Below are 14,396 nucleotides of genomic sequence, written 5' to 3' on the forward strand. Positions count from 1 at the left end.
TTGTGTAAAATAAACAAATTTATTAACAAAATATTAGACAAATAGAAAGCAATTCTGTCATCTTTGTTCACTGATTGCCTTTTGCAGTCCTGAAAACAATGATATTATTAATTAAATACAGTACTTCCCTTATAAGACTTATAAAGATTGCCCATTTGCTAAGTTCAAGTGCTTATTTAGAGAGGACTTAGGTTTTTTTAAAATTCCCCATCCTTAGCATCATGAATGTTTTACAGATATGTAAAATTGTTACATCCTTGACCTAAAGTTTTAACACTTAAGTAAAATATGAAGAATACTTCAAAAGTCTTTGTCCATTTTATTAACAAATATGTTTTAGTTAATATGTAGTAGCATAAGATTAAATTCAAAAATCATTAAGTAAAATATATGCTTCTGCAGATATAATAAGATAAAAACCATAGTATTTTAAAAGTACTAAAAACCCCTCAATATGTTATCTTCTCTGTGCTTTCATTATTCTTTCAAACATGGTGCTTATTCACTTTATTTCAGCTGTAAGGCTTCTACCTTCACCTCTCTCACGTAAGAATCCATTAAAAATTTATTAATTCCTTTAAAACATGCAAAGCAATACAGCTTCCAGGAAGAAGAGCCACATAGCCAAAGAGCCACAGAACTCACTGCAAGAATATCGATAAATAAAACATCGGTTAATTACAGTTTAAAGCTAAATCCTTGGCTGGTGGAAACGGGCAGTCACTGTCTACAGCAGAGCCCAGATGCACTGCCAGCTTCAAGTTCCAAGTCATGGCAAGTTGCTTTGTCTCTCCATAAAGCAGAACATTGTCTTTCTCAATAGTATTTCATTATAATTGTTACACATCACTAGGAAAGTTACATTTTCAAAGACAATATGTTGATTTTGAGTCCACTCCAATTATATACATTTGAAAGCAGATTTCTCTGAACAGTTAAATGAAAGCTTGGTTCAAATTATTGCATAATATGAATTAAAAAAAAATCACAAAAGTGCATATATGTATGTATGTACGTATACATGCAGAAGGAAGCCACACTGCCACTTGCAGTGCAGCTAACTACCACTATAAGGCATTTATTGCTGTAGATACAGGCCTGTGTTGGGTCACAGGGTATATTTACATGAATGTAAACTTTATCCCTTGGTTCAAGAGACCCCCTGGGAGGTCTTCATATTAGGGAAAGGCGTAAGGCCCGGAGCTGCCTGGAAGTGGCACTTTATTTTAGGACCAGCCTCATTGAAATTGCAGAATTAAAATTTTATTGCAAAAAAAGAAACTATTCTGCATCAAACTGGTAACTAAGTTAGTACAACAACTTTATGGACTTGGACTTTAGAAGAGCAGATATTAAATGATTTTTTTTCCATTTTCCACTAAGTTAATTTGGCAGAAACAATATCACATTTCCCATTAGCTTCTAGAATTCTGAAGCGCCCAAACTTAGAATGGCAACTGAACACACTGAAAGGCATCAGCAGTAGGAGTAAAATGTTTACTTCCACCTCCTAGAAATCCATCTTAATGGCATTTCTTCAGCAAGTGAAGAGTTATATTTTTAACTGCAAGCATGGTCTCTGTGCAGGTTGGTTTGATCAGCATTTCGGGAAGCAAAAATCCAAAATGGCCAGTGTCACGCAGCTCGAATGCAAATGCATACGGGATGCCATTTTTGTAGGCCCAGTCCATAGAGCTGCCAGAACTCACATCTGAAAGAGGAAAATTAGAGAAAGCATTAAAAAATGTTAAATGCAGGTCATGCTGAAATCACCAGAGGATTCTTGTGGCGTTTTGTCTCTGGTACTCAGTGAGTATTCTTGCAGCTCCTGCTGTTGCTTGCCCTGATCCTGAACACCCTTCAGAGAATAGCATGAACACTCAGCACCTGGTGAAATGTGCTCAGCACAATATGGATTAGTCTCTTCATTTTCATAGGAAAAAATATTATAACTGTTTTGTGTAAAGCAAAACTTTAATTAAAGTGAATATCTAGAATAAAGCCTCAAACTGTTCCTGTCTCCATGTGAACACAGTCTGAAGCTTTCTTTCCACAAAGATCTCCCAACTGGACTGGAGAGCTCTGCATGCTCCTAGCTTTAAATTGGGTTTTTTAGGCAATTCATTTGCAGTGAGAAGAGGGAAAGCTGATAAAGTAATCTGCCATCTTCTTTTAAAAATGCTTTTAAAATTATTTTCATTTGTCTTACTTTCTCACCATTTCCCCACAGCATGAGAGCATTTGCATAGGTGATGTCTAATATTAACAGACCTTCCTGAGGAAGTGTGCTGCTTATGTTTTTGTTATCTCCATGTGTTGATTATCTAAGACAAACTTTTTTACACAGATAAATCTCTCATGTAGCCTGCTGTAATCTGTGCAATTCTGGCATCAATTCACACTGCTTTTCCTTTGACACTGTGAGTGACTGCAGTGTAATGAGCACAAGATGATGACTATGCTGTGAGATAGAGGCCCATGATAATTTGCAAGGCTGAAACACAGCCATGGCAGAGGAGATGCAGGAGGTTACTTGTGAAAAGTCTTTAGCTTTTCACTTTTTTTTAATGTCTGTTATTGTTAACCACAGCATGCAGACCTCAAGGTTTCAGTAAAGAAAAAAAAGTGTCTTGTTAAAACCTGTTGAACTTCTTTCTTTTACCTCTTTACAGAGAGCTTGCCTGACAAATGTGGTTACAACTTAGTAGTGCATTTGCAGGATCTGATAAAGATATTATTTATAAGACCTTAGTTTTTCTTTTTTAAAAAAAACCCACAGTTTTATATAAATATGTTATTTGCTGGATTTTGAGTCTCAAGTGCGTTGCATTTTAATCTCTTTTATTGCATCAGTTGCGTTAATCTTACTGCAATCAACTGACTGAATCAGTTGCAAAACTTTCTTCTGCCTTCCTCACAACCCAAAACTGGAACAAAGTTAATTTTAAATAGTGTTTGCATTCTTTGTTATAATAAGGCTTTTCTCCTTCTTACTGTAGGAAACCTACACAAACCTACAGAGGGAAACTTACACAAAGTGCTGGATGCAGGGCCATATCTGTATCTTACACCATAGGCTGACTGAAGAGCATTAACAGCATTATAGGCTGCTGATTCCTGGGGAGGAGAAAAAAAATCAAATACATAAATTAGACTTTGAATTAAATACTGTATTCTGATTGGAACCTGAGTCAATGGATCATTGACCTCTGGCACAATGCTGTGTTCCATGATTCCATGACAGCTAAGTTAAAATGATTGTAAAGGATAAATGCATTATTTATTTTTAATGACAGCAATTCCATGAAAAACTTGGTTTGGTATTTTCATGGCACAGAAGAGCTCACTGCACCGTGAATGATCAGACATTAAGTATTTGTAATTATAGGTATATATGTCAATTTATATATGTCTATGCCCTATAGACCATGAGATGAAATAATCTCTTTTTTATGCAGTTTAAAAGCCATGCATGCATTTTCTGAACCTGAATTTCCCAGTTCAATAAACCTTGTCTCTGCTGGGCTTGTGAGGGAGAAATTATGTCTTGTTGACACTCACAGTGATTCAGTGAGCAGAGTGAGAAGAAGGAAGGAGACAAGTTCCACTCCTGAATCTCTGCTAAGCAGGTAGATGTTCACTGCTGGTCTAACTTTCTCTGGGGCCTGATTATGTAGTCTTGGAGAGCTCTTTCCACTATTTCAGAAATGGGATTTCAGTGCTGTAGATGGAAAATCAGTGCCTACATTGCAACAGCTTGGGGCTGAAAGACTGTTTAGGAGTTCACGGTTCATCCTGTAAAACTGTGTGCAAAAGGCCTGGCCCATGGAAAATTCTGAGTCACATATGGATAGTGCATTGAAACACCCAGAAAGGATGCACATATTCAAAAGGAAAAGGAAAATTCCCCCAAAGAGAAGGATGTTGGCAAATATACAATAAAGGCTGGGAAAACACAAGTCATCTCTCTAAAGAAAACAGGAAATTATTATCTTTAGAGCTAGAAACTCTGGACTTTGAACCACTGCATGAAGCTGCAATGGTTGTTTTAGTTGTTTTATTTCCTTGAACAGAAGGTTTGTTTGGTTTATGCAAGCTTTCATGGACTCAGTCCTTACCTTGTTATTTATCAGGCACTAAATTAATACACTGTGGAAGGATTACCCTCTACTTGCCTTTCTATTTATATGTTTTTCCTAACCTTCCACTTGTTTGCCCTTGTCAGGAGTTGGGATTCTGACTTAATCCTTGGTCTGACCCATGCAGGCTTTGTCTGTTTAAGTAGAGAGGCCAGAGAAAACTGCTTTAAATGTCATTCCAGAAACAGAAATAAGTTCATTTTCAATTCCTGGTGTGCAGGTAGGTCTTTGGAGACTTTATTTTACTCAGTAACTCCTCTTAGCAAATGAAAGAGCACATTTTTACTCCATTACAAAAATTTGTTAGGCACAACCAGAAATTTAGTTTGTTTAGCAGAAGGATGATGGTGCTGGAGACTCTGCCTTTTTCAGTTTGACCTCTTGCCACCTCCGCTGGAGAGTGTGTGGAGGTAAGGACCACTTAAGTCAGTGTTGCTGGAACTTCTGCAGGGCTGGGACGTGGTTGCCAGCCAGCGTAAGGGGCAACCTCTGATTCACCCTAACAGCAAAGATGAGAAGGGCCTGTCCTGTGGCAGAAGGGAGAAGTGCTGTCACTTGGCACTCTTGCTCCAGATTCCTTGACTTCTGAGTCGTGACATGCAAGACCCATGATGGGGTTGGAGTTGCTGGACGCTGTGAGGGTGGCAGGGTGGCAGTGTGAGGTCACTGTGGTGGCTGTGGCTGCACAGGGCCCGGGAAGGGGGAACTCCAGCTGCAGCCAGGAGCTGTTGTGGGCTGCCTGCAACTGTCCCAAGTGCGAGACTCTGTTGCTCAACCAAAATTTGCAAGCAGCTGTGTTTACCATCCCAGGGTCTTGGTGAAGATCTGGGATGGCCTGACAAGAGTCCTGGTGCCAAAGGAACAGGAGACTCTCAGCTGGGAGAGCTGAGAAGGCTGGAGAACAAAGTCCTGATAAAAGCACCATGGCAAGTAGAACAGCCACAAACGAGAAGACTCCCTGTGCATGAGTTATGCACTGTACAACAATGGGACAACAGATAATCCTGCTGAAATCTTTTGAAGAAATAGTTTGGCAATGCCCATTTAAAATCAGCACAACAGTAATGGGTTCTGTGCAGAGGCAGAAACTATCTAGAGGTCAGACCAGGAGCACCCCAAGTCCATGTTCACCACTTGGGCATGCATCCCTGGACTTTGTGATTTTGAAGCTCTTAGCCTTGAGGAATGTAGCTGGCTTCCACTGTTAGACCCATGTGCCCCAAAAAGGGACAGTTCTCAACTGCATCATACTGTGCAGGCTGAATCCTGAATAAATCCAGGCAACCAATCTTCAAACACCCTCAAGGAGAAAATGCCACATAAAATTACCAGGTTTTTGCAAAGATGTACACAAACTCAGTCATGCAATATAAATTCACTGCAAACACTAAGGCAAATGACAGTACAGGAAGAAAAAGGGTGAAAATCAGATGAAATTTAAAACTCTCGAGATGGATGTGTGTTTCTGCTGGTGTTTTTTTCAACCTAAAAGAGTACTTTCATTTTAAGCATCTTAAAAGAACAGAATTTCAGGAGAGTGTTAATAAGAGAGTTGTGCCTAAATTAGAACAGAATATGCATGTTGTGATCAGTACACAGCTCTCCAGTTTCAAAGCAGCCCTGAATAATTGAACGCTTTAATTGAAATGGTAACTGACAGCTCACTAGAATGATCTGACCCAGACAGAAACAGCCTTTCTTCTGCTCAAAATTAATCATAGCCCACTGTTAGCACCAAAAGCTATTTATCTGCTATGCATGTAGGGTCTTACTGTTTTCCACTGCACACCGCCCACGTAGACCAACAATGCTTGTTCCATCAGTGTCAGGAAACAGAGATCTATCACTTTACAGCTCACTACAATTTCCAAGAGAACTGGAGAATATGAAACCTCAGCCTAAGTCATCATTTTTGGGACTTGAAATTTTAAAAAATATACATTTATGAGCCACCAGGTGATTGAGCCTTTGGCTGTAGGCAAGTATTAAAATGCACAAATAAATAACTAACAAGTATTCCCTTAATTTTCACTATGATCCCTATAATGAGTTTTATAAATAACAGGAAATTACTTCAGTTTCCTATTTCAACCTCTCTCTTGTTTTTGACCAACCACAATGAAAAGAAGGATAAAGTTCAAATACTGACAAGATATTTAGAATTGGTATTTGGCTTTCATTTGTTCATGGGAGCTGTTTAAAATAGTGTCTTTTTTTTTGTTCCTTTAGGTCTGTGCTCCACTCCCTCTCATGAGAAGCCTTGGAAATTTGAGGAACACCTTCTAAACATCAAAAATTTGGATCCTTTGGTCTAAAAGCAATGGGTGGAAAGGCAGAATGTGTACGAGCTGAGGGGCAGTTACACCCCATCTCAGAATGGAATTATCCCTTAAGCAACAAGAACAACAAAATATACTGGTATATATGTGAAAACTCTCAGATAAATCTTCCTTCTCCTTACAATGAATTTCCCATCTATAGCATCTGCTATTGCCTTGTATTACTCTGGAAATTATAGTCCAGAGTAATATACTTGCAGAGAAGTTGCTGATTCTTCTTATACTTGCAGAGAAGTTGCTGATTCTTCTTAACACTACATCTTTACCTTCTCTGTTGTTTGTTCTTAAAAAAAATATACTTGCACCCACTGATCTTCAAAGGAATGAGAACCTCTGATTTTAAATTCCCAGTCTGTTTTTTTGCTAACTAAATAGTCATCAGTTCACTTGGGGAACTCCTTTCTCCTTCTCATTCCCCAAAAGAATGTGAAGGTAGAATAAAAAAAAAAAAAAAAAAAAAAAAAGAAAAAAATCATTAAATTTACCCACAGTCATTACCGGGTTTGGTGGTTAGTCCCCACAAGTCTCATATTTTTAGCTCCTCTGGCTGCTTAGTTAACTTCTAATTTGCTCTGTTTCACAGGAATGGCATCAGACAGAAGAATGTTTAATAGCTACTGAAATTAAGTGTCTCAACAGAAATAAACCTACAAAGAGAGTTTAGTTTGTGGAGTCCTGGCTGCTCAGCCTTCTGAGGGAACAGCTGAGTGAAATTTCAGTGAAGCCCCAGGGACTGACAGCATCATTTATTCTGCACAGGATAAATCTATGGTGCAGTTAAGCTCCTTTGGAGAAAACTAGCTTAAACCAGCAAGTTAAAAGTCACTGCAACTTTCAAGGTCAAAATGGGACATAAATGGAAAATGTAATTTTACTCAGGACTGAGGGTGAAAGAAAGAGGCTTGCAACTGGTTGATGGAATGTGGGTCTTTGAGCAGGAGCAAACAGAGAGCAAAGCTCAGCCATGTGTCCCTCAGAGAATAAGCCATAAAGGGGGATTTTATGAACAGGAGTCTGGCTAAAACAGACCTTAGACTGCAAACAGAGGGAATAGCTCTGCATTTACATGAGTGTGGAATAAATGAAATGTACTCATCTGTGAATCAATAGGCTTACATCAAAAAGTGTACTATTTAAAATTTATTTTTCTAAGAGAAGCTCCTGGTTTTAATTACCTGCTTGTCTGAAAGGGTTAAAAACACTATGTCTGACCTGAATGATAGATAGTGCAATTGAAGCTTTGATTTTGGTGAAATCCAAGAGATTCCTCCTTGAACTGATAAACATAAACAGTTTCAATTTTATTTTGTTCATAACATTGAAGGTGATCTTCTGTGTGCTCCTAGTGTTTAAGTTCTGAGCATGGAGAGACTGAATTTCAGCTAGATGCCCAAGGACCTAACTACATAATTCCCATTGCAGTTAATTAAATAAAATGATAATAACTATAATTAAAATTAGGGATTTATCATATAAAGTAATTTAAAGGGACTGATGGATGAAAGGCATGATACCATTTTAATCAAATTATCACTGTCTCATGGTGAGTGAAGGTTATATAAGCAGAAATGTGATTGCAAGTGGATCCAGAATAAATACTGCTCAATATTATGTATGTGCAAAGTATTGAAGAAACAAGTCTCCTCTCAAGACAAAATGTACCAAAAATATACAGAGGAGCACATTCTCCAAGTTTTAATGTACTTACCACACAATTGAAGTTTGGAATGGTTGCATATTTGTAGGAGTAAGGGTACAGCAGCATCTGTGCATATGCATGGAAGGACAAATAGGCTTTTATTTGTTTCCGGTGTTTGCGAAGAAAGTGAGCAACAGCCTTTACTTCAGGCTCAGACTCAGGAAAAGGACCACAGTAAGTGTCATCACATGGGTGTAGTGAAGCACCTTCATCTAGAGGTTGAAAGAGAAAGTTGGTGGTGAACAATCACAGAGAAATTCCAAGGGTCAGCTTCTGGCTCAACCTCTTTTGGCCCATGTGCAAAAGCCTGAGAAGCAATAAACAAATTCAATTGCTTTCTTGTGCCCAATGGGCATGAGCCTGGGGGACCTCAGTGCAGCAATCTGCTTTTCATCTCATAGACACACCAAGCTCCCAATTGGCCAGCTACATGGGATTCTCCCCAGAGGATACGATCTTTCCAACTGAAAAAAGAGAATCTGAATTCATTGTATTTTCTCCCTGGCTTTTAGCATCAGCATTGCAGTATTAAAACTATTGATGGGTCTCAGTTGGTCTATTTGAAATCAGAGAGCTATACCTCTTTCATTAGTCACTCCCAGGACAAATCTAGCCTTTTTCAGCTTTTAATGTATTACCTATGACAGTGGTGGTTACAATAGTAGGTAGACAACCTCAACAAGGATTATCTTAAAAAACATGATTATAGTTTCTGACTACTGCCTATTTTCACCCCTGCAAACCTCATGGGAAAAAAAAGAAAAACAAACAAAAGCCATAGGGATGACTGCTCAGTCAACTAAAATAGAAATCACCTCCGTTTGCACAGGGCCTAACTTTGCTTCAAGTTTGGGGCAGGGGTTCAGTTTTGAGGATATCTTTGTGTCAGCCTGCTCAGGTGGCAGCAAGCTGCACAAGAGTAGCCTACATATAATATGCCATGAGGTACTGAAAGATGAAACTTAGAAAAGGAGATGTGGTCATTTCTCCTTTATAATTTAGCAATTCTGGATTTAAGCCATCATCTCATTTACCGCTTAGGGCCTGGGTCTAAAAGAACAATATTTATGCAAATCTACTCTGCTCTTTTATCTGCTGCAATTTCAAAATACCACACGTTTTACATCGATGTGCAGAATAAAAATAGTTTGTTTGCAAACTTCCCTGGAGCCATCAGGGACTTACAACAACAGTGCTCTATTAGCTTTCCTTTGTATAGTAAGTACTGCCATCTTCAATTAATAAGAAAAGAGCTGTGTATGAGAAGGCATATTGATATCAACTAAAACAGGGTTATCAGGGTTATGCAATCAACTTAATGCCAAAAAAAAAAAAAAAAAAAAAAGTGGAAGAATTTCATGCTGCAGTTTCATCTGTAAGATGAAAATTGAGGCTACCATTCAATAGCCATAGGTGGGGATTTCAAAGGTATTAGTGCTTGGATCGCAGTGAATATGGAAGGGTTATAGAGAGGGCAGATGGTCTTCTCCATGCAGAACAGATGGTCACCAAGCCATCCAAATCCCAAGAGCACTCTGCCTCAATTTCTTATCAGATAATATAGATGCAGGAGAGATATTGAACAGTCCCCAGAGCATTTGCCTTTTTTTTTTTGTTTTTTTTTTTTTTTTAATGGATACTTCATCTCCTGTTTCAGTGTTGTATACTGAATCATGGCAATGGATAACACTGTTAATAAACAGTGGATCCCTACAAGCTAATGGTAAAATGACCCAATGGTAAAACATGGCTCAGTTTAGAGACTTACAGGGAAGGAAAAAAACTCTCTAAACTGTTCAGCTTATTATGATGAGCCATGTACCATCCCAGATGTAGTTAATGCTTTACCTTAAGTGAAGCTGGCTGGTGATAAAAAGAAGGTTTCCATGGTGGCCCTGGATAATGTAAGGGTATGCTCAATTTTTATACTGGAAGTTTTTTTAAAGTAACTCAAGAATGAAAAAAGACTTGATACAGTATGTATAAACTCCTGTGACATTTCTAAGTTACAGTCATGAGAAGCAAATGGAATTGTGTCAAATGTTACCATGCTGCCTTGTTTTTGTACCTGATAACATACTGGGGGAGAACAAGTATCCTCTAACATCCATCATGAGACCCGATGAACAAAGGAAATGTGTGCCAAGACTGATGAAACCAGTGCTCTGGTACAGAAGGAAGACTGAGAGGATGAATGAGCTGGAGCATGATTTTCAAACTTCCTGCAGCCACTTCTGCCAGTATGGGATACTGTCCTCTGTGAGCACTGGGGTGCACTGAAAATTGGGATGTGCTGGAAATTTTAACTCCTACTGTTGCTCTCCTGGGGATTTGGATGCAACCACTTTAACTAGATTTGCCCAAGGACTTAAATTAATTCTAAGTACCTGATTATTTGCTTAAAAGTTGCTATTATTTCATTATCATTAAACCATTGTACTAGTTATTGCACATGTATGTGCATTGCAAGGAGCATTTCCACCCAGAGTTCTTGCTGCCAGTATTCACGTGGGTCTCTGTGCAATTTGTGTGCACTGTTTTGAGTACAGGTTGCTGCAACATGAAACCTAGCAGTGATATGGCCCCTGGCTTGGTCCCTAGACAGTCATAAAGCTTACATCAAAGTCCTACACTAGAAAGGAAGAGGAAAGCAGATGGGATGCTGTGTTATCAGCACTGACTAGCTCACTGCTGATAGCATTTGGTGGCTTTGCTGAGGCCAGAGTCTGCCACTGCACACCTGCCTGGAAGTTCAAGCCTGTCTGAAAACTCTTAAGTGCAACTGAACTGAATGAAAAGGTTTTTACAAGCACATGTAAAAGCACAAGTTTTAAATGTTAAACACACCATGATTATACAAGCCTCAAAGTGTGATATGATCCAGATTCTTCTCTGACTCATCTAATACCAGATATTAATGAGAACACCAGGTGACTGGTTAGGGTCATATGAGTACCAGTCAGCCCAGTTCATGAAAGACCTTTTTATTCTCCATTAAAATAGACAATCAGACAGACTTTGGGGTCCAAAGCAGGAAGCTGAGCATGTGCTTTTTAGGATGAGAAGCAGACTTGAAAGAATTTTTATTTTTTAAACTTGGGGTGGGGACCTGTCTTTCATGTCAGTGCAGGGGAGAAATGCAACAAGTAGGGGATTACAACACACAACACGTGAGTATTGTTACAGTTTCACTAAGCCTAGAAAAATAGTTTTTTGAATGAAAACTAAGCAAACATTTATAGGATTGAATAAAAAAATGTGTTTTAATATAGCGGCTAGGGAGCAGGAACCCAAGAAAAATTAATTAGAATTAGAAAGAAAATGCACTGAGTATTAATTTTGCACTGATAGGTACCTAACATACATCTCTCAACACACTATAAGAGAACTTATTCCAGTTATGCCAATGGCTATTTTCTGAACAGTAAATGGGTGTCCCCCAAAAATACCTGCAGTTTTGGCTTAAGTAAACAGTGATAACACTGATGCAGGACTGGTTCATTTTTACATTATTTTTGCAGCATAAAATTGCCTTAAAGATTGTGATAGCAGCCCTGGGCCTGTCTTCTGTAAAGAAGGTTTCTCAACTAACACAGGCTTTCTGTAAATGCTTCCGTCTCAGTCCTCTGCTTACAGCGGGTAGAGTTGAAAACAATTTGAAACAAATTTCACAGGTCCATACTGGATTGAATGTATGCATCTGTCCATATTCACTTTAATCCTCACAATTCTCAAAGCCCTACTTAAAGAATCCAGCTGTTTCAAGCCAGACTGTACAGTGCTCACCCCTACTGCACGCAATCAGAGTATTGTGGAAATATCTAGAGACTTCCAGCGGAAGAGGGATGGGCTGAAGGCAGGGCCCTTGCACTACACAAACACAATTTCTTGTCTTTACAAGCTTGTAATGTAAATAAGGAAGGTGGACTAATGCTGCCTGAGACATTAGCTGCACAGAGAGCTGAAGGAAGTTCCCTAAGATGGGAGAGCAGGTCAGCAGGAATATATATTGCTGTATTTAAGTGTTCTTACTTCCCTACACTAGAGCCTTTAGAGGCTGCTTACCCCTGTGTGAATTGCATTATCTTTAGGTAAGATTTAAGAAAATAACATTTTTTTCTTGGTGTATCCATTCCAAATCTTCTGGCAGTTATTTCATTACCGCTGTGTTCTCTATGCAAAATTCAGGCCAATTTTTATGAAGTACTTAAAGAAGTGCTGGGAGTTTAAAATTGTATCTCCATGCATTTAGAAGCACTTTCTTTCTTTATTAACTCACTGATAATAATGGCCTTAAGGACACTGAGGCCAGGAAAGTAAGTTTGACATTTCCAAAGCTAAAATAATTTCAGAGAAATGGCAAATTGAATAAAATGAAGCTTGAAATGTTTCTTGATTCTGCAGTTAGGTAAATCTTGAAAAGTCATGGTTGATTCTCAATGTTATGCTTCAAATTATTTATATGATTGCCAAAATACAGAATAGCTGTATGTGTGATTTAAAAAAATTTGCCACATTCTCCATGACAAGTTTTTACTTATGATAAGGTCTGTTTTTCCAAGGTTGAGAACTTCTATTTTTTTAGAAGTTAGTAGGAAGATTTGAGCCTTTGCTTATGGCTTTATGGGAAAAAATCTTCAACTACAGAAAAGAGAACACTTCACAACAGATGTGATCTAAGCTACTTGGAGAATTACCTCTATTGGATAATTAAATACAGGGTAATCTGAACTGGGGGACCGAAGTATCTCCATACTTACCACACCATTTCACTTTCCAGTTGCGATTAGCATCAACACCATGACAATGAAACCTCATGTTCTTTGATCTCGTTTTTCTCCAAAATCGATCCTAGCATAAGTTACAAAATATTTAAATAGCAATATTAGTCTATTTTGGCAAAAATCTGTTTGTACACATAAGTAATCAACCCTGGTAAACATATTCAGTATTCTAAGTGGAATAATTTAATTCCAAGGCACAGTGATGGACCAGATTTATACAGAGTCACCTTTGAATCATGTAATAACCATTTGAGATCTTTCCTTTCTGAATAATTTTTTGAATAATACTACTGCCATTACTTACATTTGTCCAGCTGAAATGATATCCATCCACATTAAATACAGGCATGATATAGAAATACAGTTGAGTTAGCATCTTTCTCATGTCAGGATCAGTCTGGTATGTCTGAAGAGCCTAAAGCAGAAAAGCCAAAGAAAATAATTTCCATAATAAAAATAATTTCCCAATTAAGTATTGTGATGGACTATGACAGTCACAAGGCATTTGGCAGTACAGAGATCTGCTCTCATGGCAGCACAGACATCTTTCTAGCTGTGCCTGAAAGGCAGACATCTTCCTGTAAATGTGATTCAGTGTGTGAACATGTGAAAAAGGTGTTCTAAAGACCCTATTGTCTCTGCTTCTCAGTTGCTTTCAATACTCAAGAAAATACAACTCATATTACAGAGAAGAAAATGCATGCAAAGTTTTTCTTGAAGAGCTGAAAATCAGTGGAATAGATTCTTAATTGAAGAAATGAGTTTAGCTCCTGTAAGACAGTGGAGCCCTGTTGTTTCCACTAGGTGATTTGATAAGGTCTTGAAGCATTTAAGGCTCACATTAACAACACAGCTCTTGTTTGTATTCAATTATCAATACAGGCAGTTTATTCCTTTACAATTTAGACACCTCTCTATTTTTTGAGAACCTTTAGTATATAGGTTAGTAAAAGAAGTCTAGGTAGGGAAAGTTTTTTGGTTTGTATCCATTCTGCATCTTAGAAAAATGCAGCAAAACCAGAGGCTCCTCAGCAGTTCTATTTGCTAGTGCCACAGATGCTCCTTTACCGGTTCCAGGAAGCTTATACTCCACATTCTCTTGCAAATACTGTCCCTTGACATAGCTGGGCATCAAATTAACATCCTTCAAAATTTAAGTCTTGATTTTATAAGGAATCCAGTGCTTCATGTGGCAGGTGGAAAGCATATCAAACTGATGCTGGGTTCAGAGGGATGCCTGAGCCTGGCTCCTCTCTTCCTGCTACTGTGATTACAGCCTTCTGCTCTGCAGTATTTCTGGCCCTTCAGATCTGAAGAGTAGCATGTGTTTGGGGAGCAAAGGGAAACATTTGCTCTGAAATAAACTAAGCTAAATGCTTTTCAATTGACAAATGCTTGGGAGCAGTGTGAAGTACAGGAATTCAATACTTCTGGG

At 38.4% G+C, this 14,396-nt stretch overlaps 1 protein-coding gene across 1 annotated transcript in view; it reads right to left on the reverse strand.

The window, feature by feature from the left end:
• Positions 1–14,396, reverse strand: part of CPA6 (carboxypeptidase A6) — an 83,573-nt gene continuing 69,177 nt past the window's right edge. The window contains exons 7-11 of the mRNA XM_053965845.1: positions 13,266–13,376; positions 12,938–13,028; positions 8,187–8,389; positions 3,033–3,117; positions 1–1,711 (exon numbers count right to left, since the gene is read on the reverse strand). Coding sequence (XP_053821820.1) covers positions 1,524–1,711; positions 3,033–3,117; positions 8,187–8,389; positions 12,938–13,028; positions 13,266–13,376 — 678 coding nt within the window. The 3' untranslated portion in view covers positions 1–1,523. The remainder of the gene's footprint in view (positions 1,712–3,032; positions 3,118–8,186; positions 8,390–12,937; positions 13,029–13,265; positions 13,377–14,396) is intronic.

The sequence above is a fragment of the Vidua chalybeata genome, chromosome 1, assembly GCF_026979565.1.
Source record: "Vidua chalybeata isolate OUT-0048 chromosome 1, bVidCha1 merged haplotype, whole genome shotgun sequence".
NCBI lineage: Eukaryota > Metazoa > Chordata > Aves > Passeriformes > Viduidae > Vidua > Vidua chalybeata.